Genomic DNA, 16,934 nt, shown 5'->3' on the forward strand with positions numbered 1-16,934 from the left:
ATGTGCATTGGTAAGAAATACATTGGAAAACAAAAAGAAACGACTCCGAGCCGTGTTTGATTTATAATGTCTAACACAACTGCTTTGTAATATGATCACGGGACATCCAGAAAGTATAAAATAACGCAGCTACATAAGAACACGAATCATTCCCAAAATATAATATCGATCACCCTTGAATCTTGCCTCACTCTCCTGCCTGTGGCACACCACACCCTTTGAGAACCACTGCCTTAGAGGCAAACAAATTTCCTAGCTTGCTGGTGTTTTAAACTGCGATTGCATTGATTCAACTGCTTTTGCATATATCTGTCCCATTTTCCTCTTCCTCCTCCGCGCTCCCACAAGGTGGGGGTAGCTGCCGAAGGCAAAGGAAGGGTGGTCTGATAATACCGAAGTGATGGAGGACCATTCCAAGGAGGTGGAGCGAGAAACCAAGCGGTCAAAGACTCAATAATTTTTTTTAAAAAATAACTTTTAAAAAATCGCCTTACAAACTTGTCTTGGTGGGGACGGGGACAGACAAGTCATTTACCTTTGGAAACTTTTGGCTGGTTCTGCATACGTGATGTTGGGGTCCAAGGTGTATTTGAAGCGGGGGTGCTCCAAACTCCGTTCCTGATCCCCGTACTTGATTGTGATGTTGAGTTCCACAGATGCGTTGCTGGCGCTAGTCAGGCACTGCAGCTCCTTCTCTTGTACTTCAGAATGACTTGTGGGGGCGAGAGAGAGAAAGAGAAAAGGGCCTGGTTTCAATTTAAATATCGTATAAATATATTCAGCCACTCGCCTAGAAAATCTGTTCTAAACTAGTGCCCTTCAACCTTGGGTTCCCAAGAATTGCTGGACTACAGTTGCCATAGTTCCTGACCGCATTGGGCTAAGCTGTGGTTGGGGATGATGGGAGTTGTAGTCCCTTGCTAGTTGTTGTTGTTGTTTTGCCTAGGCCTCAGCCTCCAAACTATCAGGCCCCACCCAAAGGAGGTGAGGAGGGCATCCGATGATCTGACCTGGTGAAAGGCCTCTTCCTTATTTCTCCAGAAATATGTTGCTATCTGGCTAGTAACGACAGGAAAATTGCTGCTTTCTTCCTCATTCCTGAGCAGGTAGAAGTACAGTGGTACCTCAGGTTAAGTACTTAATTCGTTCCGGAGGCCCATACTTAACCTGAAACTGTTCTTAACCTGAAGCACCACTTTAGCTAATGGGGCCTCCTGCTGCCGCCGTGCCGCCGGAGTCCGATTTCTGTTCTCATCCTGAAGCAAAGTTCTTAACCTGAGGTAATATTTCTGGGTTAGCGGAGTCTGTAACCTGAAGTGTATGTAACCTGAAGCATATGTAACCTGAGGTACCACTGTATACCTGTTTTTCCTTGTTAAGAGGGCAATGTTACTTTAAAACAGGGATGGAGAACTTGTGACCCTTCCAGAACCTGTTGGATTTCCCAGCAGAAGCAGCCCATACGGCCAATGGAAACCAACATCTAAGGAGGCCGCAGGTTCCTCAATTCTACCTTGGAACTATTCTGAAACTGCTGAACCAAAGCAAACTCTGGCTTATGACAGAGAGTCCCCATGGCTCATAGCTGACAACTTACAGATTTGAAAATAAGGGACCAGCAGCCTCAAAAACAAGGGATCAGCAGCCAAAATAAGGGATTTTCCAGGCACAGGTATGTTTGACTTCTGAGCCCCTCCGAGCCAAAGGCAGAAAGCCCAGCCAGCAGCCAAACGAAGCCTGAAGCCTCAAGGAAAACCACCATCACCTCTCCGCTGGGAAGCGCTGAGCAAAGGCGAGTCCCCAGGCAACGCAGCCGATTTGATCAGCACAAGGCATGCAAGCTCCACCCCCCAGTCGTTCTTATTTTGGTGAGCAACGCAGCCAAGCAACACAGTTGGAGCCTCCCTGGCCGGCAGGGAGGGAGGGAGAGGAGCTGCTTCCTTTGAAACCCGGGGAATTTAAGGGACATCATCAATCCGGAACAGCAGCGGGACACAGCGCTGGGATAAGGGACTTTCCCGCCAAATAAGGGATGCTTGACAGCTATGCCATGGCTTACAATGCCCCTACAACCTAGAAAAACTTGTTGGGGGCTATGTCCCAATAATCCAAATCAATGACCACCCTGGGCCAATAGCCTAGGGGGAGGATGTTGGAGCAGCCGCCTGTTGCCCGGCGCCATTTCTTACATATAGCAGGGAAAGCGTCCAACCAGAATGCTGATTTTGCTGGGGTTGCCAGTCAGCAGCTTGGATCCCGTCAGTGTGAGGCAGGTTCCTCCAGCCTTGGGGCCTCGTGTTGGGTAAATGGACTTCAGCTCTGGGTTCTGAGCAAAAGGGAGAGGAAGGAAAGAAGCAACATTCAGCCAAAGGAATTCAAGAGGCAGGGAACAACACTCCTGGCTTGGGCTGCACATCGCAGGAGAGCGCAAGGAGGAGGCCCAATGGGCCATCTTGTCCAGCGTCCCGTTGGCGCCTCTGGGAAGCCAGCAAGCAAGACCCGATCACAAGAGCAGTTCTCCCCACCAGAGATTCCCAGAAACGGGTGTTCAGAGGCCTCTGAAAGCGGAGGCAGAACATAGCCATTGTTTCTAGCAGCCACAGAGAGCGTTCTCTTATAGAAATGTGAAGAGGAGCCCGGCTAGATGAGGCTGTGTCCCCTTCAGACCGGTGGCATTTTTTAACACTGCCGAAAAAGGATGACTTCGGGCATATGCTATGCTTGCAGCCCCTTAGCTGTTTATGCACTTGCTGCTCAGGAAACAAAAACTTTTCTGGCAACCATTTCTGGGAAAATATGGAGAAGCAGGTTCTCAGGGGCTGGTGGCAAGGCCGTCTATTTGTAAGGGCCATGGGTGGGAAAAAGCCCTGCGGAACCTCTGGCCATGGGCCTAATGTGGTCCTCCAGGCCTCTCTATCTAGCACTCAGGACTCTCCCCCAGGCTAACTGCCTAGCCAGCCTTTGCTCTGCACCCTCCTCGACTGTCTCTTGCCTGCCTAAAATGTGCCCTTGATGGTTCCTTTACATTGGTAAACTAATATTTGCTGATCCACTCACTTTTGCTTCTGGCCCCACCCACCGCTGGCATGTGGCCCCTGGGCGGTGGCCTGGAAAGGAATGCAGCCCTCAAGCTGAAAAATGCTACCTGCTCCTGTTGTGGCTGCTCTACGCAACCAGGGTGTTCTGTGCACAAAGGCACTCCTATTTACATTCAAAGTGTTGGCGCTGACCTTTAGAGCCCTAAACGGCCTTGGCCCAGTATACCTGAAGGAACGTCTCCACCACCATCGTTCTGCCCGGACACGGAGGTCCAGCTCCGAGGGCCTTCTGGAGGTTTCCTCACTGTGAGAAGCGAGGTTACGGGGAACCAGGCAGAGGGCCTTCTCGGTAGTGGCACCTGCCCTGTGGAATGCCCTTCCAGATGTCAAGGAAATAAACAACTATCTGACTTTTAGAAGACATCTGAAGGCAGCCCTGTTTAGGGAAGCTTTTAATGTTTGAACGTTTTATTGTGTTTTTAATATTCTGTTGGGAGCTGCCCGGAGTGGCTGGGGAAACTCAGCCAGATGGGTGGGTTATGAATAAATCATCATCATCATCATCATCATCATCATTATTACATGCCCCACGCAATGTGTTGCTGACGCCAGAGCTAGCAGAGCATAGTCCCTCTCCCTAATCATGTTTACTGTATGTGTGGAGCATGCATGAATAGGACCACGATGTCTCACTGCATTCTGAGTTTCCTGGTTCCTGCAAGCGGTACTGGGGAAACGTGCAGCATGTCGACATCACAACATACCAGATTTTTCCATGTATGAGACTAGGTTTCCCCCCTAAAAAATAATGTCAAACATTTGGGGGTGTCTTATACACGGATACATTTCCCCCCATTTTCTTAAATCGGAGTCCCCCCCCAAAATAGGGGGCGTCTTATACATGGGAGCGTCTTATAGGCGGAAAAAAACGGTATATTCCTTCACTATTATGGGGAGGAGAGACTTCCTCTTTTTATCTGGCAGGCCACGTGCGTTCTTGCAAGCTGCTAGCTTTAGCCTGGCAGCTGCTGTCCAGAGACGGGGCCGCCTTACCTGGTAAGTAAACACGTGTCCAGAAACTCCCTGTCCTCCTCCGGGAACCTCCACGACCACGTGCCCAGACCTCTCCATGCCGCTTCCGCCCGTGGTGCACACGATACTGCAGGACAAGGGCAGAAGAGAGGATGGAGAAGAATCCCCCACCAAGGTGCACCACATGGGCTGCTCTAAACCTGAGTTAATGAGAGGGGGGGCACTTTTAGCTCTCGGCCTGGCCAAGGAGGAGACGTCACCCGCCTGAACAGTCGCGGCGCCAAATGATTTCCCCCGCTTCCTCTGCCCTACGTGGTTTGGCCCGCTCGCATGAGCTGCATGGGAGAGAGTGAGCTGTGCAAAGCACTTTTCTGCAGCGCCAACAGACGGTGGTAAGGGACACGGGTGGCGCTGTGGGTTAAACCACAGAGCCTAGGACTTGCTGATCAGAAGGACGGCGGTTCAAATCCCTGCAACGGGGTGGGCTCCCGTTGCTCGGTCCCAGCTCCTGCCAACCTAGCAGTTCGAAAGCACGTCTGGCGGGAAGGTAAACGGCGTTTCCATGCGCTGCTCTGGTTCGCCAGAAGTGGCTTAGTCATGCTGGCCACATGACCCGGAAGCTGTAAGCCGGCTCCCTCAGCCAATAAAGTGAGATGAGCGCCGCATCCCCAGAGTCGGTCACGACTGGACCTAATGGTCAGGGGTCCCTTTACCTAACAGACGGTGGTACAGATCGCACAAGGTTGCTGTTTGGTTATGGGGATTTGGGGGGGGGCATTCCTGATGCACAGCGACTTGTCTCTGGGCACCTAACAGTTCCGTCATTCTATGTACTGCTTTTCATCAACCTCCTTTTCGGTCTAGAGGAAGCACTTCAGGCAATTATTATCCCTTTCCTCTTGGGCCCCTCAGACAGACACCAGCTTAGGAGATGGCTCAGAGTCAACACAGAACAGAATCCCTGCACTCTGCATGGCAGATGGGCGTGATCAGAGATGATGTCTCCACTGTGTCAAGATCAGAACGGACCAGAACCATGCCACACTGTTAATGATCAATAAGACGCACCTGCCAACCCTATAAAGCAGTGTATCAAATTCCAACAGAAGTACAGTGGTACCTCAGGTTAAGCACTTAATTCGTTCTGGAGGTCCATACTTAACCTGAAACTGTTCTTAACCTGAAGCATCGCTTTAGCTAATGGGGTCTCCTGCTGCCGCCGCACCGCCAGAGCACGATTTCTGTTCTCATCCTGAAGCAAAGTTCTTAACCTGAGGTAATATTTCTGGGTTAGTGGAGTCTGTAACCTGAAGCGTATGTAATCCGAGGTACCACTGTGACTCATAAAGTTCAACAAGCGAACAAAGCAGAAGACCCAGTGGATCAGATCATTCTCTAGTCAGTTCATGCATCAGGTCCATTCGCGTAATGGTATCTATTCCACCAGTCTGTTCATAAAGTCCAAACAATCCATATGAAAGGTTAGACAGTCCCGTTAGACTCTGTGAAAGGATTCTGTGGAACTGTAACAACCTTTCATGTGGATTGTTTGGACTTTATGAACAGACAGGTGGAATAGACACCATTACATGGATGGACCTGATACATGAACTGACTAGAGAAAGATCTGATCCACTGGGTCTTCTGCTTTGTTCGTTTGTTGAACTTCATGAGTTACTTCTGTTGGAATTTGATACAATGAATAGTATACCTTATTTATCTAAGAACACAGCCGGTTACGCCTCGTGTGTTTATTGAGGATGCTTTACGTGACCATAGGTTTGTTTGTTGTTGTTTTGTTAACCCTATAAACCAGGCATGTCCAAAGTCCATTTGGGGGGCCTAATTTGGCCCCCCGGCAGTTTATTTATGGGGGTAAAATTGTAAAATGCTCAACAACTTAAACCCTAAAAAAAAGCTGAACATCTTCAATCTTAAAAAAAGCTGAACAACTTTGGTTGGCCCTCACGGATGTCCACTTCATCAAATCTGGCCCTCTTTGAGAAAAGTTTGGGCACCACTGCTAAACCTCCCTCCCTCTTTGTCCCTTTGGTAGCTAACAGCGTCAACTATCAAGGCTTCTCCACTAAGATTTTTTTGCAGATTTCTTTCTCCGAAATGCAACTTCAGGAACAGGAGATTAGGAGGCAGGCAAATCAATGGGGAGTGAATCGCAGGATAATCGGGTGTCAACCTTGCCCAATTAACATGGCGCAAGGCAGCGCTACTATTACTCTTATTAATAATAATAATAATTGGATTTGTTACTCGTTTTATCTCGCCCAAGGCAACCCGAAGCAACTTACAACAACCCAACCAAGAGTGCTGAGAGTAATTTGGTAGTTCTGCCCCCTTATTGGCCAGAAGGCATTAGAAGGCTGCCCGAAAGCTTCTCCAAAGGTGGGGTTTGGGGTTTCTTGTTGGTATATATCTTACACTTCCTTGAACCTGTCAGTTCCTGTTTCCTTCCCAACCAACACTTGTCCTGCAGTCTTTTAGCCTGCCTTTCCTCTCTGGGACTGATCCTCGGAAGAAGCTGCTTGTGCCAAAGCTACCATTCGATGCCAACGCAGTGGAATTAGGAGGATCTGGCTTGAAGAGAGAGGATTTTCTTTCCCAAAGCGCTGCTATCTTTTTTCAAAGAGGGGGGAGAATGGAAATTTCCACCTGTTGCTGCCTAGGTCATGATGGAGAGCCAAGTATCAGCTCCCTCCTGTGAACCCCTGGGAAAGCCACTTACCTGCTGGAGATTTCATACACCAGAGCATCGACCTCACAGGGGATTCCAGCCACGGTGACTCTCCCAGCAATGTCCTGGTGCTTCTGACCAAGGTTTGAGCCGGTGATGGTGATTCTGGTACCTCCTTCAACCAGCCCAGTTAAGGGATAAACCTGAGAAGGACAGAGTGAAAACCACCCATGTCAAATTAAGAGCCAGGGAGAATGCAGATGTTTTTGGTGCCAGGTTAAAAAAAAAAATTAACCTCCATAGGGAAGGGAATCTTAAAACTAGGGAGCTTCCAAACCAAAAGGCCCTGCCCCCACGTTCCCACTAATTAAACCTCTTCTGGTGGTGCGGCAAAGAAAAAGACCTTGGGAAATGATGCCAGCCTACAGGAAGGCTCACATGTTAACATTTCTATTGCCAGCTTTTCAGGACTCAAACATTATAATGCTTAAAATTCTCCACTTCTGTGCCCTACATTACTCTTCTCATCTCTTGCTATCGGCATGAGCTTATCTCCAACACAGGCATCTTTGCCTTTCATCTTCCTCTCCCACGCTCTCCGTGTTTTGTCTCTGCGCTGCTCTCTGGAGCCTTCACCTCCACTCTGCCCTCTATTCATTAAGCCTCTGCCGAAGTTCATCTTCCAAGACCTACTTCCTCTGCAAAGATTGCCCTTCTTTTAAAATTTAAATGGTATTGATTCCTCTCTTCAAGGTTACTTCTGCTATAATCCCTTGCAAACACACCAGGGAGCTGGGGAAACCATTCCCTGATTACGGGGTCTCAGAGATGCTTCTCATGATAAATCCACATGAGCAGGTCTCTTATCCTGCCCCACATTCATTCTGCAGGCAAAAAATGAAATAAAAATACTTATGAGGCTGCTCTTCATAAATTATATTTTGCACATGAGCTTTGTACACCGGACTCAGCTTCCTGAACCCAAGAGTTAGCACCGCCCTTCATAAAACAGTGCATTGGACTGAGCTGAAAAGAACGTGAACTTTTGTGAATTTTTTCCACAGCTTCCTAAAGCAGCAATTCTTTTGGTGACCAATGAGGCAAGACTTGAAAGTGCTTGCTAATTCAGCCAACACTGCCCCCATTCTAACTTGGCATCCTTTGCGCCTTGTGACATAATCAGGTAGTAGCCAAATTTGACTGGCTATTGTGATGAAATTCCATTCGGCATGTGATCCCTGATTGGCTGGGATCACCCCCTGAAAGGAAGTATCACCATCACACATAATTAGCTTTGTTAGCCCTAAGTGAGAGTGATGCCTCCCAATCTGTGTAGTGCCATTGCGATGTTGTCTCATTCACTCCATGATACCTGATGGGCTGGAATCACAAAAGTCACTATTCCCAGTACACTATAAGGCAGGTAACTATCCAACCTCCCTCAAAGAAACTAAGCACCTCAGGTCTAGTGAGCCCAGCAGCTCTTCCCACTACGTCATGCCCCAATGAGGCAGTTGCGAGGACCACAGCTCTCTTAAGTCGCCTCCTCCCCCAGGTCCTTCCCAAGCAATCTGAGACTCTGGTTCCTTGCCTGTCTCTGCTCCACTCTCTTCATAACCCTGTGGGTTCTGGGAGACCGGGTGGAGGGGAGCTGGTCACAGCAGGAGGCGGGGACACCCTGGCTTCTTCACCAGCCTGACTCATCTCTGCCTCTTGGCCCTCCTCCTCCCCAGCTTCCGCTTCTGCCTCTGATCCTGAACTGCTCTCTACCACAGCCTCTTCCTGCTCACTAAACCCTGTCGCCCTTTCAGCTTCTGACACCTCCTCCTCCCAGTCTGCTCCCTCTTCTCCCTCTGGCCACTCATCATCGTCACACCACGATTCCCCTGGCTCTGAGCCTTCCTCTCTTGGGGTTTCCCCAGCTGTTGGCTCCCACCTCTCCTCTGCATCCAGCCAGTCCATAACACCTAGGTGGGACAGAGTTTGGCTGAAACGAGGCAGCCGCCTATGCTCCTAAATGCCAGGCTGCACAAAACGGGTGGGGATTCATGCCATTCTCCCTCTGCGGAGAAAGCCAGCTGCTTTCCCGCACATCAAATTTGCCACGTCGAAAGTAGCCACCCACCACTTCAATCGCAACCTTGGCTACCCTCGTCAGGCCACTTGGGACCATCCTGGATCCCTCCCGGGTTTCTCCGACAAACGCCTGGCTCCCGCCCCACCGCACTGTTACTCACGGCGTGAATCAGGGGAGCCGGGCATGTGTTCACCACATCTTCTTTGCAGGAGTCACGGAACAGGCAGCTGGGCTGCTCCCCACTGCACCACACGCAGCCGTACTTGGCATCGGCCGTCTGGCAGCGGCTGCAGTCCAAGTGCCCCACAGAACAATTGTACAGGGTCACTGCGGAGAATGAGAGAGAGGGAGAGAGGCACAGGTGAGTCCCTGCTAGCACAGTCCTCTGGATGCAGAAATTAGGCTATGTAGACAAAGGGGCATAAAAGAAGCCCAGGTATAGGGGTATCACATTCCTTCGCTCCTGCTTTGCTCGCCCCAGAAGGTGGGACTCAATGGATTCAAATGACAAGAGATTCTGGCTAAACACCAGGAAGACTCTTCTGACAGTAGAACGGACTCCCTCGGGAGGTGGTGGACTCTCCTTCCTTGGAGGTTTTTAAGCAGAGGTCGGGTGGCTGTCTGCCAGGGATGCTTTAGCTGCGATTCCTGCATTGTAGGGCAGGGGAAACATGTCCTGTTTCACCTTGTCCAGTATCCACTCCTGCTGCTGTACCTATCACAGCTTCTCCACGCTCCTTGTAGCCTCCGCCCCTGGTGCAGAAGCAGCACTGGCACCGGTGCCAATTTTGGGCAGGATTGCATGAGATACTGGCACTGCTTCTACACAGGGCTGCCACTAGGGGGTGCTTTCTGCCACCTGAGACGGCCGCCCCAGTTTGCCTAATGGCGGAGCACGACACAACTGGATCTGCAACTAGGCTGCAACTCCCATTAGCCGCGGCCACGGCTGCTGTGCTAAAAGGTGGAGATGATTGCAGCTGCAGCTCAAAACATCTGGAGGGCACCAGGTTGGGGAAGACTGACCGAAAGCTGCAGTGATTCCCTGTCTCCCCCTTTTACCAGCTCCAGAACCCCCACGATTCTCCCCGTGCCCCTTTTCCTGTACCGTGGAGATCATCGACGCTGTCCACACGCAGGCGCCTCTTCCGCTGCACGAAAATCACAGCACTGAACTCCAGCTGGGGGGCTGAGTAGCTGTACTGAAAGAGAGACCAAAGGCAAATAAATAAATAATTCGGCATTACATAGAGCTGGGAGAGTCACCACAGCCCAGCGCCATGCAATGTAGGATTGCCTTAGCAAAATAAGGGAAGGGGGGATAGTTCAGCTGTGCAAATCGTAAGTTTGCCTTCAGAAGGTTTTAATAAGAGAATATTATTTTTCTTAGACCTCCAGACGCTGCGGCATTAGCAGGCAGAGGGAGACCTTGTACAGTTACGAAGAGCCTCCTCCTTGTAGAGGTCTGGTGGTCCCTCTTCCTGCTTTTGGGTGGGTTTAATAAAATCATCATTTCAACAGGCCTTCAGAGGATGACTTTCTGGGTGGGCTTTTTAAAAATTGCTTTCCTGCTAGTTTTACCACTGCTGTTTCAATTGGGGCTTCTAAAAATGTGACTTTAGACTGATGTGCTGGTTTCTTTTTAATATCCCAACCAGCTGCATCAAAGGGAGAGAGGACGGGCCACTCCATCGGCCTGGCTGGGACCCGCTGAGAATTGGCTCCTCCTCTCTCCAGAAATCCTTCCTCCATTGGTCATTCCACCCAGTACCTAAACATTCATGGTCTTTTATGAAGAATCTCTGGGTGTACAAGTTCAGGTAGGTAGCCGTGTTGGTCTGACACAGTAGAAATATATATATATTTTCCAGTAGCACCTTAGAGACCAACAAAGTTTCTTCTTGGTATGAACTTTCATGTGCATGGTATCTGAAGAAGTGTACATGCACACAAAAGCTCATACCAGGAACAAACATAAGTTGGTCTCTAAGGTCTACTGGACAATTTTTTAATATATATTTCTAGGAGTATACATTGCTTCATCTCATTTTCTAGAATGTATGGGATTATGTGGCGATGTAGTATAGTTCTATGTTGGGGATTCCCCATCCTCCTTCTGAGGAGGGGAGGTGCAGGTATTTGGGGTTTATTCTTGGGTTTTTTGTGTGTGTAGGTGAGGTGATAACTACTCCCCTTTATTTAGATTCTGAGGTCAGCACTCGTGGCAACTCGAGCACAGGCTCCTCTTCCGTGAAGGCCTTACCTGGTGCAGCTGGCATGTGATGTAGCAAAGGGATGGATTGGTTTCGTCTTGTTCGATATCCGCCTCCATGCTCAAGGTCTTCCCTTCCAGGACCAACACACATTCATATTCCCATAGATTATCCTTTTAAAAGATGGAAGAAGCACAGGGACTGAATCCTACGTGTTAAGTTGTGGGTGAACATATCAGACGACACAGCGATTCTTCAAACAGCTCTTGTTTATTCAGAGGCCAGAACAGAACTGAGCTGAAGGGCTCAGCCAGCCTGCTTATATAGAGCTCCAGTACAACGTTACTGTGCAGGGACGCGGGTGGCGCTGTGGGTAAAAGCCTCAGCGCCTAGGACTTGCTGATTGAAAGGTCGGCAGTTCAAATCCCCGCAGCGGGGTGCGCTCCCGTCGCTCAGTCCCAGCGCCTTCCAACCTAGCAGTTCGAAAGCACCCCCGGGTGCAAGTAGATAAATAGGGACCGCTTACTGGCGGGAAGGTAAACGTTTCCGTGTGTTGCTCTGGTGCCAGTTCGCCAGAGCAGCTTCGTCACGCTGGCCACGTGACCCAGAAGTGTCTGTGGACAGCGCTGGCTCCCGGCCTCTAGAGTGAGATGAGCGCACAACCCTAGAATCTGTCAAGACTGGCCCGTACGGGCAGGGGTACCTTTACCTTTACCTACAACGTTACTGTAGCAACTTTCTAAAACTATCCAATCACTGAACGTCACTTTCGATCCTTCATTTGCATAACTATCTACAGTATCCCCCTGCTGGCCCAGGGTGAGAACTTCAGTACATAACACTACGAACCCTCACTGCGGTGTTAAGCTCCATACAACACTGTGGGTGACCCCTGTTCACTTTCATCATCTATGGCCAATTCCCCATGTCAGTGTCTCTACGCACGGTCCTGTGGCAGAGGCAAGCAGCTTCTGGGAGAGAGGCATTTGCAGATCGCGAACTCCTCGGTCCACTTCTAGCATCTTTTAATGGGATGGGCTGTTCCTGCTCATCCACACAGGTGCTCAGGGCACAGGTGGGTTCCTTTTATTACTGCTGAGGACAATTTGTTGGGGGAGGGGTCTGCATGCCAGGAGTGGGTGGGGCCAAAGCCAAAAGTAGGCGGGGCTATGTCTCTCTAGATGACGGAACGTATCAAATATCCCTCCACGCAGCTCACAGTTGCATTTAACAGGAGAGATTTGCTGCCACTGCGTCTCTACCTTGGATCCAAGGGTTAAAAATCAGGGCCCCAGCATTGGATCAGCTCTTAAGGACAGATCAGTGGCAGAGGACATACCCCCGGGTATAGGGTGGTATATAAATTAAATAAATAAATAAATAAATATTTTGCACACAGGAGGTCCCAAGTTCAATTCCTGGCATCTCCAGGTAAGCCTGGGTGTGTGTCCGCTGCCGGAAACTCTAGAGAGCTGCTGCCAGTCAGTGTTGGCAATACTGAGCTAGTTAGGCCAACAGTCAGACTTGGTGAAACACAGCTTCCTTTTTAAAAAATATATATATATATAAAATTATTGTTAAAATAATTCAGCATTAATACACACATGTTACGAATATACAAACATACATTTCATACAATGCTTAAAAATGTTCATACATACCCACACTTAATCCCACAGATACTTCTTTTTCCCACCACCATCCCTTACCCCTCACCCCACCCTTGTTGGGTGTTGAACTTCCAATCTACTCAATTGCAATTTCTTTCCACTTCTATTTCTTTCTTTCACACACTTTTAAACCAATTTTCTGCTTCTTTTTCTGTTACACATTGTTTTTGTTTCCTATTATTAATATAATTATTATTATTATTAATAATAATAATAATAATAATAATAATAATAATATAAATAATACCACCTGTGGGTAGAGTGGTATAATGATGATGATGTTTATTGGATTTATATACCACCCTTCATCAAAAGATCTCAGGGCAGTTCGCAAGATTAAAAACACAAGAAAAAAGCACAATAGTTATAAGAAAAGCAACGAAACAGCAATCCTTCCCTTTGAAAGCTTTTGCTAAGCATCTTCATAAGCAGGGTTTAGCACCGCCTCTCCCCCCTCCCCCCCCCCTGAGTGCCTGAGCTCGGTCTCTAGGCTTACCTGGTAGAGGTGGAAGTTGCTTCCTATCAGTGTGATCTTTCTCTGCACATTGACGGGCATCAGCGAGGACCCCTGAATGCCCCGCACACAGGGACAGGCTTCCGGTCCCTGGCTCAGCTCCTCATTCTGAAAGCACACAAGCGAGGCAGAAAGTAGTAAGGAAGAGATTTGCCCGCACAGCTTTGTTGCTGCTGCTCCAAAAAACCTCCGGCCCGAAAAAGAAAGACAGCGGGTCAGAAATGTTACGGCACCGTTGGAAAATTGAAGGGGCTTGAATGAGATGACTCTTTGGGTCCCTTCCAACTCTACAGTTCCACGACTCTGTGAAACGGGAGGCTGACTCTTTCAACCATGCTGGAAAGGCTGTGGATTAGGGAACCATTAAAACTGTGCTGGTCCCGGGGGAAAGGTTACCGTTGGCGTAGTCAAAGTCCGGTCCTGGGTCACTAGCCTGGAATCAGTCCACAAGGAGCGGGGCGAGGTCCGAAGCAGGAAGCCGGGCGGGGACAGGAACACTGGAGGAACAGGACTGGATGCTGGCCGAAACAGCTCTTCATTGACGTTGCTCCCGCAACCTGGGACCGGGCTGACTGGCCTTTATCTTCTCTGAGGCCAGGGGCGGTCCCGGCCCCCAGGAGACCCGCCTCTCCTGGCCTTAAGGCGAGCACTCCTCCTGGGAGCAACCAGTTCCCTTCGCCTCTCTGCCCTGAGCCTCTGCAGTTCAGGAGAGGCTGAAGGGTTACTGGGCCCAGGGGGAGACTCACCTGCAGGCACTGAGTCCTCAACCACCTCTGGAGCCAGAGTGGGGTCACCTGGTGCCTGCTCCTGAGGATCCGGCACAGGTGCAGGCGCTTCAGAATCAAGGCCCTGCCCCAGTTCAGCCGGCCCTGGAGGCGGGGACTCCTGTGCAGGCTGGGATTCCTCTGGTTCAGCCTCTGAATCGGAATCCCAGGCCATCACAAAAACATCGTATTTTTCGCTCTATAAGACACACTTTTTCCCTCCTAAAAAGTAAGGGGAAATGTGTGTGCATCTTATGGAGCGAATGCAGTGACGGGCTGCCCTTCTCCCTCCTCAGGGAAAAGCTTGCAAGCGCCGCACACACGCTCCACGCGGCTCGTGGAAGGAAGTTCCAAGCAGAGCCTGGCATGCATACAGGCTCTGCTCAGCGCTCCCTTTAAAGAATACCTTTTTTCTTGCATTCCCCCTCTAAAAACTAGGTGCGTCTCATGGCCAGGTGCGTCTTATGGAGCGAAAAATATGGTATGTTTCCATGGCAGACTGCAGGTGTGTACTGCAGTTGTGTCTGTTGGGCCTTAAATAATCCTTCACCTACATGGGGTCCTCCAAGTGCTCCCATCAGCCAACAGGGGAGGGCCAGAGGCTGGCGAAGGCCACAATAAGAATAGTTTGAACACAGCATACTTTTAAGGCAGGATTGGGCAACCTGTGGCCCTAAGACAATGTGCAGCCCTTGGCCTAATTTCATGCTCCTTTGGTTTTGCCTCCAACCATGCCTGCCCACCATTGTGCATGGGGCCCATGGCAGATGACACCCCCCAGGGGAACACACCCTTCAACATCAACAAAAGGTTGCTCCCTGCCTCGCAAAGTTCCCGTTCTCAAGTTCCTAGTCCTCATGCCTGAGGTTCTCGAGACTCACCAAGTCGAGAAACCCAGGCGCGTCATACTGGTAGTCCAGGCCCGGGTTGAGGATTCTGGGGATATCAGAGACGTCACTCTCTGAGGAGTCCCCGTCGCCCGAGAGGAGGATGGAGGAGGAGAAGGAGGACGTGTCATTCTCGGGCGGCAGAGAATCCACCCATTCCGCACTGTCCTCGAGTTCAGAGCTGTCCCCCGGAGGCCAGTCGGGAAAGCCCGTAGCAGGCGGTGCCTCAGAAGTCGCGAGCTCTGTCTCCAGATCTTCCGGATGCAAGTCAGCCGAAGAGTTGGGGGCGCTTCCTGTCTGGTTGGGGGCGAGGGAGGTTGGGACGGGAGAGGTGAGGGCCTCAGGGGCAGCCGATGGAACCGATGTCGAGTTTTCGGTATCGGGAGAAGGCGTCTGGGCCTCCACATGAGGCCACAGGGTGCCGTCAGCCACAGTGGCAGGAGGCGACGTGGACCAGTCTTCGGGGCCAAGGACCGGCTCAGAGGTAGAGTGTGTCACAGGGCCCTCGGTCTCCGGCTGGGCACTGGAGACGACCTCTGAGGTAGGGCTGGCCGTAGCAGGCACGTCGGTCGGAGGCAGCGTCGGAGCGTCCGTCCCCAGCGAAGTGAGGGCATCCGTGGTCGGGGCTGGCGCATGCGTGGGGCTGGGGGTTTCCGGCGGCAGAGGGGTCGTGGCAGGAGTTGCCGGCAGGGTGGTGAGGGGGACGGCAGGTATGGTGGTGGGACTGGGAGTGGAGGTGGCCGCAGGTGTGTCTGGGACCCTGGCGGGTTCGGTGGCCGTGGTCAGAGGAGACGAGGGGGACACTGCTGCGTCCGGGGTGGCCGCAGAAGGCCAAGGGGTGAAGCCTGGTATTTGAGCCTGGAGGGGCGGAAAGGGGGAGAGAAGAGGCAGCCAGTCAGGGCCAGAGGAAGACAACAACAGGAGGAAGCCGTTTTTGGACTCTTGTGGGTGGGAAGAGAACAAAGTGGCTCCTTGCCAAGCAGGCATCCCTTTCAACTTTTCCTCAACAGGCCTCACAAGTTTCCTGGTCTGAGTGAAGGCCTCTTGTAGTGAGTCAGACCATTGTTCTACCTACACCGGCTGGCAGAAGCTTCCCAGAGTGTCTCTATAACTGCTGAAAATTGAACCTAGGGCCTTCTGTACACAAAAGCACATGCTCCACCACCGTACTACAGCCCAGTCCTTCCCCCACTGCATATCTGTTTGTTATCCCTATGCTGCTAAGCTCTTCTGGTTTCTCTATCACGCAAGAGCTTCTAGAAGGAGAGTCTCCTGTAGCTCAGTCAGTAGAGCATGAGACTCCTAACCCCAGGGTCGTGGGTTCGAGTCCCATGTTGGGCAAAAGATTCCTGCGTTGCAGGGGGCTTCAACCAGATGACCCTCGTGGTCCCTCCCAAGTCTACCATTCTATGAGGCACACTGCAGATTTAACAAATACGGTATATTGTGGCTTAAGCTTCCGTGGGTCAGAACACCTCTGATTAAATTCAGAGCAGGTCTGCTACCAACAGCTAATTCAGCAGGCTGAATTTTCACAAAGCGCTGCTTCCCCTGCTGCAGACACTCACGTTTTCCTCCCAAAGCCCAATCTCTGGCAGATTGCCCTGCTTTCGGAGGAATTCAAAACAGGAGCTAAGGCAAAGGATATGTAGTTGGCACAAGGAACTTGTGGTTCCTCAAGTGTTGCTGAACTCCAGCCATCATGCCTAATGGTTAGGGATTATTATTATTATTAGCCACCCATCTGACTGGGTTGCCCTAGCCACTCGGGCGGCTTCCAGCAAAATATAAAAAACACCATAAAACATTAGAAGCTTTCCTATATCCTCAGGCTATGAAGGACTTGCTCACTAATTTATTGACAGCTTCACGAGTTATTATAGCTAGGAAGTGGCAGGGGCAAGGTGAATATAAAATGAAAGAATGATATAAAGTGGTGTGGGATACAGCTATTAATGATAAATGAACATGTGCCATTAAGGTAAAACGGGGAATATGCAGGAGAAATGATTTTGAGGAGATATGGAAGGTGTTTGCAAAATTTGTACTG

General features: G+C 50.4%; 1 protein-coding gene across 4 annotated transcripts in view; it reads right to left on the minus strand.

Annotated features, from left to right (window-relative positions):
- Window positions 1-16,934, minus strand: part of PLXNB1 (plexin B1) — a 148,799-nt gene that overhangs the window by 45,311 nt on the left and 86,554 nt on the right. For all 4 annotated transcript variants that reach the window (XM_081852247.1, XM_081852244.1, XM_081852245.1 and 1 more), the window contains 9 exons: window positions 14,879-15,742; window positions 13,216-13,341; window positions 11,100-11,222; window positions 9,945-10,038; window positions 8,997-9,163; window positions 6,811-6,962; window positions 4,092-4,197; window positions 2,190-2,326; window positions 536-712 (listed from right to left, as the gene is read on the minus strand). In XM_081852247.1, coding sequence (XP_081708373.1) covers window positions 536-712; window positions 2,190-2,326; window positions 4,092-4,197; window positions 6,811-6,962; window positions 8,997-9,163; window positions 9,945-10,038; window positions 11,100-11,222; window positions 13,216-13,341; window positions 14,879-15,742 — 1,946 coding nt within the window. The remainder of the gene's footprint in view (window positions 1-535; window positions 713-2,189; window positions 2,327-4,091; window positions 4,198-6,810; window positions 6,963-8,996; window positions 9,164-9,944; window positions 10,039-11,099; window positions 11,223-13,215; window positions 13,342-14,878; window positions 15,743-16,934) is intronic.

This window comes from Podarcis erhardii (genome assembly GCF_964252035.2).
Source record: "Podarcis erhardii genome assembly, chromosome: 2".
Taxonomy (NCBI): domain Eukaryota; kingdom Metazoa; phylum Chordata; class Lepidosauria; order Squamata; family Lacertidae; genus Podarcis; species Podarcis erhardii.